Source organism: Argopecten irradians, chromosome 9, assembly GCF_041381155.1.
Source record: "Argopecten irradians isolate NY chromosome 9, Ai_NY, whole genome shotgun sequence".
In the NCBI taxonomy this organism is placed as follows: Eukaryota; Metazoa; Mollusca; class Bivalvia; order Pectinida; family Pectinidae; genus Argopecten; species Argopecten irradians.
In genome coordinates this window covers 21,761,841-21,781,730 of record NC_091142.1, presented here as the reverse complement: position 1 = coordinate 21,781,730, position 19,890 = coordinate 21,761,841, and the positions used below count along the sequence as shown (strand labels likewise).

The following is a 19,890-nucleotide window of genomic DNA, read 5'->3' as shown; positions in this document are numbered from 1 at the left end:
GATCTAGAATGACCTATTTCCAGAAAGTTATGTGTGTTTACTTGTTTACTGTTTTTAGTTAGATATTTCTAGAAGTAGAAGGTTCTCCAATATTCTTGAATTAGGGTTAAGCTATATATACTCCAGCTGCCCAAGGCTAATCAGAACTGTAATGAGACCTGTAATAAGACATATCAAGAATTGTACAGCGCCATATAAGATTCTATTGGAGAGCTATTGTGACTTTATCTGTGGATTATTACAACACTTTGTGTGGATTTATTCATATTGCCTGAAACTTTACAAATCATCGGTGGACATTCAATTTCCTTGTGGATTTGTGATTATTGTTAATTTGAAACCTGGAAGGATCAAGGATTATACCAGGACATCTCTGTATAATATTGTATATATAATTAAATTGTGTTTTGAATTTAGCTGCTGGTTTCTCCTTTCTGTTATTCGTTAATGTAACAGAATTGGGGGCTCGTGTCCGAGATCGATATTCAATTTGTGAAATCTAACTTTGAAAAATTAATTAAGAAATTTTCAAAATTTGTGTACAAACTTTGAGTTTACATTTGAAACCAACAGCTAGATAAATATGACTACTATGCAGGTAGAACAGTTTGTTAAAGCGCCATCCCTGGAAGTTCTTTTGCAAGTTAGTAAGAAGGATTTATTGTTATTGAGTAAACATTTAGGCCTAGCTATCAAAACTAATTTGAGGAAAGCTGAAATTCGGAATGTAATTATAAGATATTTTGTTGACAATGGCAAATTTGACTCTAGTGCATTAGATAGTATAGAGGAAACAGTCACTTCAGAAATCCAAATTAGACAAATGGAACTTGAACATGAAATGAAAATGAAACAAATAGAGAAAGAAATGAAAGAGAAATAGAAAAGGAGTTAAGAGAAAAAGAAATAGACAAAGAAAGAGAGTTAAGAGAAAAAGAAATTGAGAAAGAATTAAAAGAAAAAGAGAGAGATCAGATGTTAGAGCTAGAGAAGCAAAAAATTCAAGCTGAAACAGAACTTAGAATTAAAGAATTAGAACTAGCTTCTCAAGACAGTTCAAGTAATCCAACTTTTAGGGGTTTACAAGGAAACAGAGGTTTTGATGTCAGTAGAAATATTAGGTTAGTTCCTCCTTTTCAAGAGAAAGAAGTTGACAAGTATTTTCTGCATTTTGAGAAAATAGCTGACAGTATGAAATGGCCTGAAATAATAAGCTTACAATGCTTCTTCAGAGTGTCTTGATTGGTAAAGCTAGAGACATTTATTCTTCTTTATCTGTAGATGAGATTTCAAATTACCAAGTAGTCAAGAAAGCTATTTTGAAAGCTTATGAGTTAGTTCCTGAGGCTTACCGCCAGAAATTTCGAAACTCGAGAAAGAGAGATGAACAAACTCATGTAGAATTTGCCAGAGAAAAGGAACAATTATTTAATAGGTGGTGTGATTCTAAAGAAATTGATGAGGATTTCGGTAAATTGAGGCAATTATTGTTGATAGAGGAGTTTAAACGTTGTGTCCACACAAACATAAAAACTCATTTAGATGAGAGAAAAGTTGAAACACTTAGTGAAGCAGCAACAATGGCTGATGATTACGCTCTCACCCACAAAGGCTCATTTGTTAAAAAACAGTTCTCAAGACAAAAACAGTACCACAGGTACTAGTAAATTTGGTCAGCCTAGGAACCCAACCTTTAGTGGCCCTTCCAACGACAAACCTAAAATTAGGTGATAAAACTAAGTCTGCTTCTAAAACAGATGATAGGGTAGGTGTGGGGTCTCCTTCTGGTCCTGTTTGTAATTACTGCAAGAAAGTAGGGCATGTTATGTCTGAAATTTTATTCTCTCCAGCGTAAGGAGCAAAGGCGTAAACAGTCAGTTCCTTCTGTGTTAGCTATGTCAAAGCCTAGTCAGAAACTTAGTGATATTGTGGAAGATTCTAAAGTGTCTGTTGAGATTAAGAGCTCAGAGTCTGATAGTGTCTTGGAGAAGTACTCTCCCTTCATTTCTGAGGGTTTTGTTTCACTTACTAGTGATATCACCAACTTGAAACCTGTGAAGATTTTGCGAGATACTGGGGCTTCTCATTCTTTGATATTAGATGGCGTAGTGCCTTTGTCTGAGGAGACCTCATGTGGTAGTAGTGTTTTGCTTCAAGGTGTAGAGTTAGGTTTTGTTAATGTGCCTCTCCATTGTGTTTATTTAAAGTCAGACTTGGTTACTGGGCCTGTCACCATTGGTGTTAGACCGGAACTTCCCATAGAGGGCGTGTCGCTCATTTTAGGCAATGACTTGGCTGGAGAGAAAGTTAGGGTAGATCCCTTAGTGTCCAGTATTCCAGATAAAACAGATGATGCTGAGACTATTCAACAGGAATTTCCTGGTATCTTCCCTTCTTGTGCTGTAACTCGTTCAATGAGTAAGAAGGTTTCTGATGTTGCAAGTAGTTGAGGATCATTATAGTCCAGGGTTAGGTGACACTTTCTTGGCTCATGATATAGAGGATGTCGGGAGCAAGTGTGATCTTTTGAGCAATCCTGTAGACTTTGATAGTAATAGAGTTGTTCCTAACAAGGGTACTTCTTTGTCTGACATGATGAGTAAATCATCTTTGTCTAGAGAGGAGCTTATAGTAGAACAGGAGAAAGATCCTGAAATCTCCTTATTGTGTAATCGGGCTTTGAGTGAGGAAGAGGCTGAGAAAGTCCCGGTTTGTTACTTCCGTCAGTCAGGTGTGTTGATGCGCAAGTGGCGCCCCCCTGATGTGTCTCCCGAGGAAGACTGGAAGGTTGTCAATCAAATAGTTGTCCCACCGAGGTATAGGCAAGATATTCTAAGTTTGTCTCATGACGTACCTATGGCAGGGCATCTAGGTGTGACCAAGACTTATAACAGGATCCTAGATATACATGTAGCTATATCCAGATATTTTTGCTGTAAACACTGAGATAAAAATTGAAAGAATTTAACGCTTTTAAAGCGTAAACCTGGTTTTAATTTCCTGACATTTTAGTGAAGCAATTTAAAGGCCCATTACCTTTCCGGAGCAAAATATAAAGGTTTCTTAAAAAACATTGATAACATCAGAAAATGCGTACCGATGACCTAAGATAAGGTTACGACACCAATTGCAAGCATATGCAAGATTTCCTGCGTAATATATGAAAACAGTGGAGAGTCAATTCGCTGTTTTACCGTCTGGCGCAGTGATAGTCAACTACCGCCCGGTATATAGGACGACGGCGGGAAACATAATTAATACGACCCGCGTTATGAAAATAAACATTTTATTTATTTTAATCAAATCGTTCAGAAGGTGATGATAAATGTAGTATTAACGGTAAGTTAATAATTTTTGCGACTCTACAAAAATTATCGATCTTGTTTTACATTCCCATTTTAAAAATTTAAAACCGTTTCGGAAAGGTAGTGGGCCTTTAAAGAGACAATTCACACAGGCAAATTCTTTTACATAACCAATAAGCAAACTATAGCATAAATGTATTGTTCTACATTTCTTATGAAACATATAACGTAAAACATTGACAAATTCCACTACATTGTTAAGTATTTTAATTAATATCGTTGAAATATCAAATCGTTGATCAATACGATTAAGCAGGTACAATATTAACTCTGTACCCATACCCGAGCCAAAGCCACGCACGTTAAACAAATGAACTACATAACCACTGAGAAGGTGATAAAATGATTTTTAGGCAAGACAATTCACCTAATAAGGTAAACACACTACTGTCAGAGCGATTTGAGCAGTTCTAGCCAAAAGTTGCATTACTTTACGAGCAAGGGACAGGGTTCGGCATACAAGAAGTTCGACCACAGTGTGTAATGGCGGACAGCGAGCAAGTTTGAATATTTCACACACGTGTCACCACCATAGGCGTTTCAGGCATATCACAGTAAAAGTGACTGATGTAATTTCCATTAGAAGTTGTTTTATCTGATATATATACAAATTTTAATGTTCTCTTAGAATGAATTGTCCCTTTAAACAATTTTAATATTTATTTTTCTAACTTATGTTAATTGTTTCAATGGTGTGTTTAAAACTATTATATACATTATCACAGAAGAGTGTAATTTATTGTAGAAAACGAAATTAATTCACAATAGGAACTAAAAAAAAATACAAAAAATGTTTGGTATGACTTCGGGTTTGGTACAGAAACAAGCACCATATGGAAGAAGAAACAACCTTAAATATTCAGCACCCTTTTTCATCCTACCGGCATAAATCATGTGGTTATAAAGTAAAATCAAACCTGTCTGGGATGGCGTCACCAAAGGCCACAAGTTGTAATGTGGCATGTGGGTGCATCATCACAAATGGTTGTAAATGTGTTCGTTTGATTTCAGAAAGAAAAGGAATTACCTTTGTTGGAAAAATATATTGCATCAACGGATTGCTGAGGAAGACAATCCAGAGTGGGTAGGAGGTGTAGCAGAAACCCCAAATGCAGTTTATTTGCTCTTACCCCGGACATGGACAGGGATATCCACAATTTTACCGGTGTGAGATTTTTCTATTTCACCATAGGGTAAAGATAAGCTACACATTATTTTTTTCACAGTTCAAATATTTTATTCCCCAAGCTGTATATGATGTGTTTATACATTTGTGGCATTGCAACAAATGTATATACACATCGGTAATTTGGTGAGAGCTGCCAGGGTTGGGGTGCCCTGGGGTCAACCTCCGAACAATATTGTCCTCGCACAGGAGGGCTCTCGCACAGCATGCATCAATTTAAACAATTAACATAATTTTTAGAGCCATTATAGTTAAAGAGAGAAAAAAAAGGAAAAACTTTTAAAGAAAATTACTTGTATATTGTTTGGTTTAATGTTTGTAGTGGGGTGAACAAAACCGCGCGCACGCACGCACGCACGCACGCACGCACGCACACACACACACACACACAGATTGGCATATTTCAAGAACTATTCAAAAATATATTTCCAATTGATCTACATTTGATCAAATTTCTCAATACATCCATTTTTAATTGACAGCTTTTTTTCAACATCATATTTTGTTAACAAAAACTCACTCAAACCTTGCATATTTATGTTTTTGTTTTTTTCTTGATACAGAAAAAATATATAACTTCATATAAAGAATAATAAAATTGAGAGGTATTGAAAAATTTTCAGTCTCGCCAAACAGTATTGTTTCTAATTTAATTCCATCACATTATTAGTTTTTTCATATATTTTTCTTTTCATATCTTGCCATATTTCAAAAGAATTTTGACAATACCAAAAAACATGTTCTATGGTTTCAACTTCTGTATTACAGATATATTAAATATATTATTTTGAGGAATATTTATAATTTTAAAGTAATTATTCAAAGGAAGTATACGGTGTTGTAGTCTATACTGGAACCATTGTTATGATGTATCTTTGGTAATTAGAAAAGGTATTTTATATTTGTTTTTCCAGTGTATGTTTCTGAAGACAGCTTGTTGCTTTCATTTCTGCTCTGATGTTATCAAACCTTTAATTTTTTTCAATTAAACAAAAAATACATGACTTTACATCAATATCTTTGTATGTGCTCACATATGGTAAGAGAAAAAGAATCATTCATCCATTTTGGGGAGAGACAGGAGATCTCAACCATCGGGATACGATTCTCAACTGTCAAACACGAGGGCATCAAGTTTGACAACTTAAGAATTTAACCCTTCAGTATGAGATTCTCCTGTTTCATCCCAAAGAGAACAGATTCTTTTAAATTGGAATACATGTATGAGGATGCGATTTATGAAATTATATTTAGCGGAAGATGGCACAAGTCAAATTTATTTAACGATTTATTTGTAATGAATAGATACATTGTCAATAGCCATAACACAAAACTCAGAGCGTATTCTGATTATCACCGAAGACATTTCTGATGAGAGTACGCTATGATTTTTTTGTTCGAGCTTCATAACATAACAAAAAATCCACTGTTGTAAGCATACACACACGACAAACTACAGCAATAGTTTGCAAATTAGTTTTCTGATAAGTATGAATATTCGCAAACTTGACAATACCAATATTTTCTTTAAAAAAAATAATAATATCACAGTCAACCCATTATTTTTGCTCAGAACAACTGTATATGCATCTTCGCTAGCCAAGGCTTCTGATTACGTTACACTCCACGAACGTAATAAGAAGCCTTGGCTAGCGAAGATGCTGTATATGTTACCCCTACCCCCTAAATTAACAGAAAAAGTTCTGACGACTATTTTTTCTAAAGTTTTGCAGATCATAGTCAAAAGAAAATACATGAAATAAGTTGTTCTTTATAAAACCATCATAAAAATAGGGGGGTCAGTGTGCTTGATGTTTTTGTCTCGATACACAATTTGTTATTTTCAGCATTTTTTGCAAAATTTCAAATCACTTAAAGGGACAATTCATTCTAAGAGAACATTAAAATTTGTATATATATCAGATAAAACAACTTCTAATGGAAATTACATCAGTCAGTTTTACTGTGATATGCCTGAAACGCCTATGGTGGTGACACGTGTGTGAAATATTCAAACTTGCTCGCTGTCCGCCATTACACACTGTGGTCGAACTTCTTGTATGCCGAACCCTGTCCCTTGCTCGTAAAGTAATGCAACTTTTGGCTAGAACTGCTCAAATCGCTCTGACAGTAGTGTGTTTACCTTATTAGGTGAATTGTCTTGCCTAAAAATCATTTTATCACCTTCTCAGTGGTTATGTAGTTCATTTGTTTAACGTGCGTGACTTTGGCTCGGGTATGGGTACAGAGTTAATATTGTACCTGCTTAATCGTATTGATCAACGATTTGATATTTCAACGATATTAATTAAAATACTTAACAATGTTGTGGAATTTGTCAATGTTTTACGTTATATGTTTCATAAGAAATGTAGAACAATACATTTATGCTATAGTTTGCTTATTGGTTATGTAAAAGAATTTGCCTGAGTGAATTGTCTCTTTAAGGAAAATTTACTATTCATGTTATTATTCGTCTTTGTCAAATATATCTTTTCCACCCTGACAACATGGCTACGTGCCAGTTAAACAGTCTGGGGTTGCGTTTATCTTACCTGTATTCACCTTACAATACACTCGGGGGGGTGTTATCTACCCGTATACGGACAGACAAGGGTCAGTGATCATCATGAAATACAAAGAATATATCTGCGCTCTGATGACATATACAGACATTGTCTAAAGTGCATAAATGTAAAGGTAAATACTTCTGTATAATGACATACATTTGTAATTTAAACTATTACACACACCATTTTACATTGCAGTCGACATACGGTGTGCAATGTAAACAAGTCTACTGCTACGTACTGTATGGATACAGGCTATAGCTAGTGTTTACCTGTATAAAAGCTAAATATAGAACGCGAAATGAATAGAATTTAACCGTGTAATGCAATATATATCTAATAGGATAGTTTGCGACCAGGAAGTTTCTTCAAACAATACAAAGATGGCGACTAAGTTAGGTGTGCTTCTGTCTGTTAGTTCAGTAGTTATTCTTCTGCTAACTGCTGTTGTTATGTTGGTGCCGAATCTGATCAGCTACAAAGTATGTGTGTCAATGACCGAAGTGATGGAGGAGATGAACATAGCGAGGTCCGCAGTGATGGGGGCAGATGGTCAGCCACACATCCAAACAACGAATGTGCCACCGGGTACCTCTTGTGATTTTGGAATGAGCGTATCATTGGGGATTTGGCGTTGTAAATTTTCAACAATAGCCCCTACTGTCCCTTCCGACATGTTAGGTCAGGACGTCTCATCATCCCTTCTCGGCCAAATGAGTGGTGCTGTTCCACAAGGTCAGACAGGTCAAGGAGAACCGGTAGAATCTCCAGGTGGCCAGACAGGACCAGGTATCCTTGCAGCCCCAGCAGGCCAAGGCCCTTCACTAGCAGCGTTAGCCATGACGTCACATTCGTGGGAAGGTTCTTACAAAACTCTTGGAGATGAAGTTGAATCAACCCTTGTCGAGATCGTATCAATGATGGATACAAACGGCGTCTCTAAGATCTTTCTCGGTGACAAAGCCTGGGAGTCTATTGGAGGTAATGATTCACAAATGATATTCTCTTACAGGGTTGTTTGATGTCCTGATATGGTATCTTTCTGTGATGTTTTATTGTCGGAAATACAAGGTATGCCCTATTATTCAACACATACCGTATAGACAGTTATTTTCGCGGGATGATCCCATCCCTCCGAGTTGGAGTAGAAAGAAATGAGAAATTTAGATTTTTTTCCTGTTTTTAATATAATTCTAGTTATCTTTATGTACACCAAGTTTATCAAAGCTGACAATGCATGTTTCAAAATTATGAGTTTGATATTGAAAAGAAATAATAATGAATTATCAGATTGTCCATTATGAGACATTTCTCTGTCCTCAAGGACGTGGCAGCAATTTTAGTTCTATACCTACATTCCAACACACGCCAACTCCTATATCAAACTCATGAATCGACACATTTGAGGTATTTTAACTTGCATTGTTAGCTTCATATAAAACGGACTTTTCTGTACCTTTCAGATTTGATACGTACAGTCTACATTCGTGCTGAAATAGAAATGATCATCGCCTTGCTGTTCAGCTTGTTTGCTGCCATAATCACACTCCGGAACATTTTTGGAGAAAAGCAGCAGACCGATCCATTGCTGATCACCTGGGCAGCATTGTGTCACGTGATTCAAGGTATTTATTGAATTCGTTTTTAAAAGAAGCTCAAAATGATGCATTGGATATCTATTCCAGAAAATCGCGATATATCGTAAAAGGTATCCAATGTTCTAGATATTTGATGTTCCGATTAAGGTATCAGATGTTCTGATATTTTCATTAGCCATACAAAACAAATAGTATCTACATGTAGTAACCACTAAATATTAGGGGTATTGCTACCAGGGATTTAACCCAGGAGATATACTCATGCGAGCATAAACAAGCATTTAAGTACTGCTGAAGCAAAGAAATACCTCTCCAACCCCCTCTGATCGCCGCAAGCTATTATTGCGACTTTAACTAAAAATAATTAATCTCCAACCAGCCCCTTATACTATGTAGCTACACGTCATTGAAAATGAAAATCAATAAAGAAAGGAATACAATTAATCTAAACAATGACTTTCTAAAAATAGAAATTGTGCAAGTGACAGAATAATCATGAAACTCATGAAACTATTCGAGATATTTTGATTCATTAAAAAATATACTATGGTCAAGAAATAATTGAAGCCACCAGAGTGCCGACAAGGATTTTCTATAAATAGCGACATTGACCTTGACCTAACAATCTTGAACTTCTGTCAAAGATATTCACATGCTTTACTTGTTTGAGATGTTGTAATAGAGATACTGTATACTGTTGAATGTTTGATATTATGTTTAGTATGTGTTTATTATTTGACTTCATATTCATTGTATTATGTACGTCGGTCTTCTTTTTTGCAAACAAAACTAAATAACTACAACCAATGTTGTATAAGAATGCAGTCAGAGGATATGCATACCATAAGATGCTATGTCTTTTTCATCTTTCTTTTTAGCCATACTGTTGGGCGTAGCACTGGGTACATTTGCACAGGGGCTACACCAGGTAGTGACCTTGGGAGAGATATACAGAATGATGACTATTGCTGATCAAGGATTCGGACTCGTGGTGTTGGGATACCTCGTTGTTTTCGCAGCCATTGTCGTCGCCATGACACACCTATGGCTGTTGGCCTGCCATTTGAGGAAACAAAGTAAACCACGATCCGAGGTCCAGTACAGTCCCCTCACGCAAAACCAGGATCAGGATGCCTAAAACATTTACATCTCACAATATAGTTTCTTTAATTCGTTGGGACTAACTTTCGCTATGTTCGCGATCAAGCTCATTTTCGTTTATTTAAACATGCCCCACCGCTGACAAATGGTATTTTGTCTCAATACAAAACAGGAGCAGAAGAATTAGTATTTGTATTCAGTTAGAAAGGTTACTTGCTTTACACTTACTTTAAACCATTACCTCAATTGAAAAGTTTGAGATTCTAATTTTACTTCAAGGTAAAAATATTGAAAATATTTAATTGCGTCCCGAAAAAAATCACTTGACACTATATCTTATATGGAATGAAGTGCTGATTGCGTATGAACGAAAAACAGAATAACTTGTGTTAATTGGACATATATATGTATGATAAAACACCAACTACTGTTCAAATGATGCATATCGTTTATGCTCTGTCGGCGGTGTAGCATCTTTAAATAACCGCGCGAATATCATATAAAATTTAAGAATAGTCAAGCGCATCACTGTTAAAACTGACAGTGCACAACAAGTTCCACGAATAAGTATAAAAAGAAAAGTCGCAAAATTTTCTTTCATCAAAAGTAAACAATTATACAGTATGTTGATTCACAAAATATGCGGAAGTGCATAGCCGAATGTCTAGAGAGTTATCAACTTTGACAATGAAATGTTAATAGTTGACAAATGTCGGATATGTTTATCACGAGAGTGCTACAATGTACAACGCTGAAATACTCGTTGATGTGTAAATATTTTTGTATTTCTTTTTTCGCGGGATGATCCCATCCCCCCGAGTTGGAGTAGAAAGAAATGAGAAATTTAGAGATTTTTTTTTTCTTTTTATTTCTACTGATTTTGAATGTAAAACAATATTTGTCCGTCCACTTAGAGACCAAAGCAACGGATGTCTTTCCGAGGGTATAAGAAATCGAAAAAGATTTTTGATAAGATACATCATATGAAACATTACTTTAGAAATAACGAAATTCTGTCTAGATATCATTTTTTTAAATCAAATAACATAACCAAAGAAACATGATTTCCCCCATCCTCGTTACTCCAGGGATTACTATCACTGACGTTTTATCCACCCCTGAATCATCTCGTAATAAAACAGGAGAAAGTTCAAGAGAAAAAAAAACCCTGATCAATCGCATGCCTGCAGAGGAGAGAACGACACCCAATTTTAAAGCCACACAACCAACAATAGACTGGCCACCAGTAATATTGGAAAAAATCACTAAAGTATGGCTTGATTATTTTTATCTACTACACCTGATCCTAAGTTTCAAACTAGGGGGAGATAAACTAGTAAATAACTGCTGAGGAAGTCTTATCCACACCTAAGGGTCAGGTGGCCAGTCTAAACCAACCAGTGTACCGTTATACAATTCCTTTGATGTACATCAAAGGCTCAAATTAATTGTCTTATGTTGCCTCCAGTTTTACTGTGATATAGTACAGGGGTAGAAAGCGTAACCACTGGAGCATCGAGGATGAGTTTTCCCATTCATGCACCGTGACATTGTTCTATTGTTGTTAAATATTTGTGATGTACATATATTTTACATTATCGTCAATAACGTGATGTCAACAATGTTTTACAGTTGAATATATTTTCAATTGTGTTATATAAATCACCACCTTCGACTCAATTTCGTGAATCTCATGAAACTAATATTCCCAATTATAGACAGGATCATGGCCTTAAAATGTGTTATTTTGTTTGTTGTATAATAACATGCTTTATATATTTTCTACCAATAAATTTGTCATTTGTTTTTGCCATTTTTATCTGTATAATCCTATCACAATGTGTATACCACACGGTGCACCTTCACGTTTTGTAAAAGTTCCATATCATATAGATGTGGGCATCGACTGTTTCTCTCTCATGTCCAGGATGAATACGTCGAGATAAAATACCTGTTTGGTATGATGGCGGACAGTGGTATACTCTACCCATACAAAGTAAGTGTTGTACCTAAATATTCAATTATATATGATATATAATTATATATATAATATGTTTTGTCTTATCCGAAAATACCGGTATACATAAACTTTTACGTACCGAAAATATTTTCTTAAACATATGTTTTGTTATGACAAATAATTATGCACAAAATAGACCGGGCCCATTTCCCATTCCTTAATTTAAACCACCCCATTCTCAGAAGAGCAATTGTTAACGTTTACCAGTGCCAATTTTAGCTCACTCTTATAGAGATTGTGTTTATATATTGCTTTACTTATTTCGCCAACCTAACCTGCTGAAATCAGATACGGCACAATGGACTGTCGATGAAATGTAATAAAATTCATTCCGACACGCCAAAGCCGTATGTTTCATATCTGACAACCAGGAAGTGGCATTGTGCGCAGCAAACTGTTTATTTGTGTTTTCGCTCAACAAGAAATACAAAGCGTCCTGTTCTGTTCTGTTGTGTCTGGCGTTGAGATATAGCAGTGAGGACATTAAATGTATTACCGTATTCGCCGTAATTAGTGCCCCATTCCTCTATAAGCGCCCCGTCCCCTTTCTGGAGAAGAGTTGAAGTTACATAAAGGTCTTTTCCATGGATTTAACAATGTTTTACAAAATGTGATGCCTCTAACCTCAGCATTGTATCCCTCCCATGTTACATGAACGTGCGAGTTAATGCGTCTCAGAGGATAAAAGGCATATGCATGTTTACTGTAACAGATTAACGTACCATGAGTAAAGAAAGGTTTCAAATATTGCTGATTTTTTTCGTCAAAACTTACATTTTGGTTCATTAATAAGCCCCCCCCATTTGTTACAAATTTTAAGCGCCTTGGTTGCTAATTACCGAGAATACGGCACTTTTATGGCACACGTTTGCTTTGTAAATGAAACCTGTCTATATCAGATGTCACACATACATTTAGCGTTGATAAAATATGATCTACTAGTACCGTATAGTATAGGTGCTAATATTTATTGGGATTTTGATAGTTGAAGTTTGCTACTGCTATATCTCAGAAAGTATCTGTTTCAAAGTTCATATATAGACTCCCAATGGACCTAGGTATAATTTATGTTTACTGCATCTAAGGACCGATACAGCAATGTAATTTAGTTGATGTTTTAAGTTTGTACAATATTTTCCAGAAAGTACTGACTGGGGATCTATCTCAAATTCCATGCCTAGGCTCTGATTTGGCCCTTGCTACATGCATCGATATTGCATTTTTGAAACCGATACGCCAACAATTTGGAGAAAATAAAATAAAATTACATAGAATATAAAGGGAGACTATCAGGCAGTTATCTTGAATATTTTACAGTGCCGTAGAATATATTCTTTTTCTTGCTAAATAGAGATCTATATTATCAATTGTCAGTCTTGAAAATTTGATGCTATTCATTATCTATTATTCTCATTTCATAAGGTTCATAAGGTCAATCAAAACATCAAATTGGCGAATATACCTCCTTTCTCATGAATAAAATGAGAAAAATTAGTGAAACTATTCATTTTATAGTAGGAGCAAAGTTTACTCTTGGATCTCGTTTGAAAGCATAAAATTACTGGTATAAAAACGACATAGATATGACTGTTGATTGGTTGATTTCTGTTTAACGTCCCATTCACAGCTATGGTCATTTAAGGGCGGCCTCCCCGTAAACAATATGTTGCGGTATGTGAATATATATGTGTTTTTACAGACCGTAACATATTTGTATTGTGTTTCTTTGTAATTGTGGAGCTTTCGCCCTTTTATAGTGCTATCTTACTGAAACATGCCTCTAAAGACACTAAACGGCAGACCTACCGAGTCACATAACACTGAATAATAGGTAAATCACTTTGTCAGAATCCCTTTATGTTGAGCGTTGCACATGGGCAGAAACAACCATTTTATATGTAACATATATTGTACATAAGCTTACTGGTGTGTTAATGTTAAAATCATCAATACGCGATGCTAGATTTATAAGGTGATTATAACCAAAATATAAGCCTCTAATTAAAAGATCTACATACGATGTATATTGTTTATTCAGAAAGTCGAAAACGAAAATTCTTTATCGTGTTAGATCCTTTAGTAATATGCGTCTAATGTTGAAAGTCAGCACTTGACAATGTGCGCTTCCTTTCGAACGTTTGCTTAACTATGCTCGCAATTCTGTTCAAATTTGCCTCTTTCATTGCTGCACACAATATAGATACTTTCTCGTCGTCTGAACAGGACAGACCACACATCCAGTCATCAAACACTCTCATGTTGACTTCAATGTCGGAAAATAAGTGCTTAAAATCATAAAATGATTCTCTTGTTACTCCTAGGTGAAAAGACAACTCCAACATTTCATCTGCAGAGATCTGCTTTGCTAGGATCATCAGATTACTGTCCTTCCAAAAACCTGAAAAGTAATTTACATATGAAGTAGATAATTTGTCCGGTATGTTATGGAGATATACAAAATCTTAGTGTACTCTAAATACACTAAATAGAGAGTCACTCATATTTTTGTGTTATATCTTCATGAAATAAAAGTAGTCCGTTCTGGCGCTGTGTTTGTATTCATACGTCATTACGAGTACACTAATTTAAACGTGTCTATCCAATATAGAGGGACACATGTTATTATAACTAAATAATTCTGTGTTACAAACTTATTTCTTGTGAACCCTTCTGCGTAGCGTAGATTTTAAGTATGAGAATTTCATTGCAATTAGGACTACGGACTTACAAGGAACAAAAACATTCATTTATCAGTTGTTGTATGTTCAAGCATAAAATGTTCCATTGATAAGTGATGATCTGTTTTGGTATTACGTCCATTCAAATGCTAGGCACAGGGGCTTGTAACGAGAGTTTGGGGTGTGTGTGTGTGCTGTAGGTATACTATATAAAGGTCATAGTACACACAGCAGACACCCACTTCCCAACTCTTGTTACAAGCCCCAGGTACCAGGCTTAGAAGTGGAGGACAGCCAAACATCGAATAAAACTACTGATAATCGGGCAGTAACTGGAAAATGTCCAACATGGAATAGTAACCACGAAACCGAGAGGTGGATGACTATTGGAATTATGTTGGAACACATAAATCACTCTACCACCCCATCCCATGCCAATGGAGATGATACGAGATACAAAAAGTCATACCTGGAAAAGTACCTGGCAAAGCTGTCTTTCCTATAAAAGCAGGCGGAGTCGGCGGAGCTGGTCTCGAGTAAATCTGATATCTGCTCATTTGTCTTGGATCAAAGTGAGCGGTATGAAGTTTTTCGCCAGTGGATTTACCTTTGAAGTAAACTGTGGCCATTTTGTCCTTGTTATTTCTCTTTACTGGAAAAGAGACAAACTTATCACCATGATGTACAATATTAATGACGATTGGATCCTTTGGACTATTCTGACACAACATCAGAGGTCCACTTGAACTAAGACTTACTCTGATTTGTTTAATGCGCATAACACTTATACATGGTGACCTACACTCTGGCAGTTCCAGAAGACCTAACTCTTTTCGTTTTTCGATTGCCTTTTTCACATCACATCGCTCTACGACTTCTGTATGTACTCTCCACGTGTTGTCCTCATCCACCCCGTTGCCTACGAAAAGAAGGATTTGATGATGGCTTGCTCCATGAAGTTTTCGTATTCCCTTTGCAAATGCCTTTAAATTACTTTTCAGCATGCTGTCCTGCTTCTGTCTGCCATATATCCCGGTTGTCCTTGGTAGTGAGAACTTCGTCTTTACAGATTCGTGAAAAGCGTCTTGATACTCGACGTTTAGGTTGTCAGTCACTTTATTTAAATCAACTTTACTCCTCTCACTGTCCAGCTGTAAATAAATAATAAGTAAATAAGTTGTGTGTGTTAATGTTTTTTCTTGTACAAGGTTACTGCAATCATCCATAATATATGCTAGAATAAAATCCAAGTTTATCCAATATGCAACAGGAGAGAGACCGGCTAAGTTTTATCGTATAATGATAAACTATAACGTTCCAACCTAGGTTAGATGGGCTTACGATGGACTTTTGTCGATGAAAGAAACCCCTTGAAAGAGAAATTCAAAATTTGACAAAATTTTTTTACATGAACACATTTAAAGGTTTCCCAGACAATATATACTGTGTCCAATAATAACGAAACTAACCCATTTACATTTACAAAATATGTCCCGCAAATTCCACCACACTCTACCTAAAACCCTATCATACTCTCTACAAACATGCCCCCATCCTCCATAATACTACCCACCTCCATATTATAATCTGACACAGGGACCAAATGGTAATCCTTCAGAATACCGCACAGAAATGGACAGAACACCTTTCTATTTACACGAGAGTAACGCTTGCTGGCGCTCGAAACAATGGCATAATATGCACGACAGTTACACGTGGATGAGATACACACGTACTCTGTAACATCTAATACATGTTCACACAAAACACAACCTACTTACAAGGCCCACTACTCTTTGATTACGTATCGTTGGTAAAGTTTAAGTGAATGTCGTCGGATCGAACACGAGCAGACAATATTTGCAAGTGTTTATAAGTGTTATGAGAACATCAAAGGTTTTAAAGTTTGGAAACAATGTCTACGGTTTTAAACATGTAAACAAGTTTGCATGTGTAATAGATATAACAAAGCAGGAATCATGAATCATCAAACGGTATTATATCAGCTAAAATGTTGTAATAAAACGTCGTCGATCTTTAAATCCATTTTACCATGTTACAACGATATGCGACATTAATACCTTGGTGTTGTTGTTTTTTTCTGTTTTTTTTTTGTTTTTTTTTTCTTTTTTTTTTTTGCATTGTGAAGGATTTATTATTTAACAAAAGCTGAATGTGGTAGTTGAGCGATTGATTTGATTAGTAGTTTCTTTAATGTCCTGTTACCAGCCTCCAGAGTCATTTAAGAACGTACTAGATTTAGGTGGAGAAAAGTCAGATGAAACTGAGAAACATCATCGACCAGCGGTCAGTTTCTGGCAACAGCCCTACATGGGATTCGAACTCCCGAAAGCTTAAATCAAACCTTTGTTATTATATTAAAAGGAAATTTCTTCACATTTGCTACATTATTGTAGGGAATCGGCATACTATAACGGTATAGAGATAAGATATTATACCTTGGTGGGAAGTTTGAGCAAAAAATAGGATCTGAACATTTTTATTTCAGTAATTGATATAAACTACACGAGGCTATCATTTTCATCTTTCAACATTAACCTATACAGTGTATCAAAGAGTTCGTTGTTGTATTCAAATATACAAACAACATACACTACCGGTGCCTTTAAATGTATTGAATTGAAATATGATGAATAAATTGAAATATGATGAATAAAGTCACAATATGAATTAATTACTTCGGTACATGATTTCTGAAATATCTGAAATTCGATCCATGCCGTCCGAGCTTTGATTGTGTTAAGTTCTTGTTCCGGTTATAAATAACCCTAGGACAATACCGTCCTAGTTATACACACCCTAACTCCTTATCAGGCATTACACACAGAATAAGATTAAAATTGGACACATGTACAGGTGGCATTTAGAAAGCTAGGTTACTTGTCAGTGTTCAGACATATGAGTTTAACATAAAATGACTTCAGAATTAATCAGATGATAATAATTCAAGGGAATTAAAAATAACAATTTCAAAAGTAGAATATACTAATATTGATCTTTAAGTGCAATAATATAACATATTAGAATTAATTAACGAATATTTTTAATTAAAATTCAGAAAAACAAAACCAGATCGAATGTTAATGGTCTAACAAACACTGCTGATTTTTTCATAAACGCTTTATGAAAAAAATACGATACATCTAAATTATTACAAACATGTACGAATTCTGCTTTATTATGATCGGTTTTTTTTATATATTTTTAATGTATATGACCTTCAACAGACGTCTGAAGCTTAGTAAAATATAAAAAATGCTTTCCAAATGACGACATAAATATGGATTATGACATATAAATTGTTAAGTATTAACTAAAGTAATTACACTTAAACAAATCATAAACGATACGAATTTCTGCTGATGACGAAGTAAATTCAAATCCCCGGTTTTGACTCCTCTTTAAAGTACAGTATTTTTATTTGCTTTTATGTAAAACAATTATGAAAACGAAATCCTGTTCATTTTAACGCAAGGACAGGGTAGACAAACGTTTTTGTTGGATTAGGAAACTAATATCGAAGGATAGAAAAGTGAAATGGAAAGTCTCATTATTGACGGCTTCAGTACTCACCGTCAAACACTACCAGCATAGTATTGTTCCATATTTATGTATACTTTCTCGCAATGTCTTTGGTCAAACTGAATATCTCCAATATACAAAATATCAAAAATACGATTATCAAATGAAAATAATATAAATATATAAGTACCTTCAGTCTCTGGTCTCCTCATTCATTTCTCCGTAATAGTCTACATGTACGTAGTTATGACAGAAACAGACGCTTTGAAATGCATTGCATGTTCTAGACGTCCTTATAGTAAAATTGCGTTTGCAATTCAAACGAAGGTAATCAATAATTTTAATAGGAGCCTAGCAATATGGATTTTTTTTTAAAATTAGAGCATACAACGCAGGCGAATAAAGTAGAACAGGCATTATTGGTGATTTTAAGTCAAAGCATGGTCAACTTAACAAGTCGATTAAGATTGCTGATTTCCTCCGAAAAAATGCCGATTTCCTCTGAAAAATCCCTCGACTTATACTGAGATTTTAAGACCCTGCTCAACAAAAGATATGTGACAGTAACTAAAGAAGTGCATGAGAGTCATAACTATATAATGCCTATTAACAAACTTACTGTAGTAAATGAATAAAAGCTAACATGGTATTTCCTGAAATGACGTTAACGGTCGTTAGACTATTATAATAAATGTTTAGTTCTGAGCTACAATATGAGAACATATGCTGTAATAATGTGTGGCGAATTAGAGTGCATCCAACAAGGTTATGTATACAAATATTCACATAAGAATACAAAAGGTTTTTACAATTCTTCTTTATCGACATTTAATACTTTTATTGTTACATACATGTATAAAGACTTGCACACTTTCATTGAATTGGTCACAATGGAAGTCTATGGCAAAAACATGTCATGTTTACATAAGATCCTGCCGGTAGAATTTTTTTAACACAGAAACCAGTTCCGATTTGATGACAACGTGACTAAATGATATGCAATCAACGGTGATAAAAACGATAAATTGGATCAAGGTATTAATTTTGACGTCATGTGTTTGCGAGCTTAACGTCATACGTTTTGGAGAAAAAGACGTGAATTGTGCACATAAGTTAACGACGTCACAATGGATACTTACCAGCAAGAGAGTTAACTCTTCAATATGCATAGACAGAATATTTCATATCAGGAATTTGTCAGTAACCATTATCTAATCAACACTTTTAAATCGACGGTCGAATCTGTCTTAAGCGACCTCTCAAGGGAAATTGAAAAGTGGTCTCTTAATAGAGAGTGGTCTTTTTATATAGTAGCTAATTTTAAGCAGGATATACACTGTGCTTACATTGTTCATAGGTAATTTAAAATATCATTTGTCATTCACTGATCATGAATGAAGCATTATCCGATGTATTATAAACATATAGAAAATATTGTAAAATAAAACAAATATTAAAAAATTAGTAAAATCTAACAAAAAAAATTTCAGTGATTTATTCATATAAAACTTGGCCATAGGATATGAGATAGTCTGAAATTTAAACTTAGCCAATCACAGATGATATTACAACAAGTTACGTCAATTTTGAAAGGCTAAGCAATAGCACCGTGATCCCGGTGTCTGGTCAGATTTAAGTACCTGCATAATCTCTTGTATTCTCTATTGGGTAGCTTGAATTTCTGTAAGTCGACTCAATACTTTCATATCGATATACTTTCGGAGATAGAAACAATTTAACTTACCTGTATGCCAGTTTGTACATTGTATTTATAATATTTGTCATCCATTTTCTCGGCGAATCCAGGCAAAACCATTTATTTAAAATAT

The 19,890-nt window shown here is 35.2% G+C and overlaps 2 protein-coding genes across 3 annotated transcripts; one reads left to right on the top strand and one right to left on the bottom strand.

Moving 5' to 3' along the window:
- Positions 1 to 7,342: 7,342 nt before the first annotated feature.
- Positions 7,343 to 11,626, top strand: LOC138331771 (uncharacterized). The gene is made up of 3 exons (XM_069279536.1): positions 7,343 to 8,102; positions 8,585 to 8,746; positions 9,598 to 11,626. Exons 1-3 carry the CDS (start codon positions 7,445 to 7,447, stop codon positions 9,855 to 9,857), a joined length of 1,080 nt encoding a protein of 359 aa, XP_069135637.1. The 5' UTR covers positions 7,343 to 7,444; the 3' UTR covers positions 9,858 to 11,626.
- A 114-nt stretch (positions 11,627 to 11,740) lies between these two features.
- LOC138331773 (uncharacterized) lies at positions 11,741 to 18,379 on the bottom strand. Of its 2 annotated transcripts, none has more exons than XR_011209721.1 (3): positions 18,252 to 18,379; positions 14,988 to 15,669; positions 11,741 to 14,238 (listed from the first exon to the last, which is right to left on the bottom strand). XR_011209721.1 is itself a non-coding variant. In XM_069279537.1 (3 exons), the coding sequence occupies exons 1-3, from the start codon at positions 16,095 to 16,097 to the stop codon at positions 13,931 to 13,933; spliced, it is 996 nt and encodes a 331-aa protein (XP_069135638.1). In that variant the 5' UTR covers positions 16,098 to 16,277; the 3' UTR covers positions 11,741 to 13,930. The 2 variants fall into 2 exon arrangements, 1 of the variants encoding a protein (XP_069135638.1); XM_069279537.1 differs by lacking the exon at positions 18,252 to 18,379 and adding an exon at positions 16,092 to 16,277.
- Between the last annotated feature and the right edge of the window lie 1,511 nt (positions 18,380 to 19,890).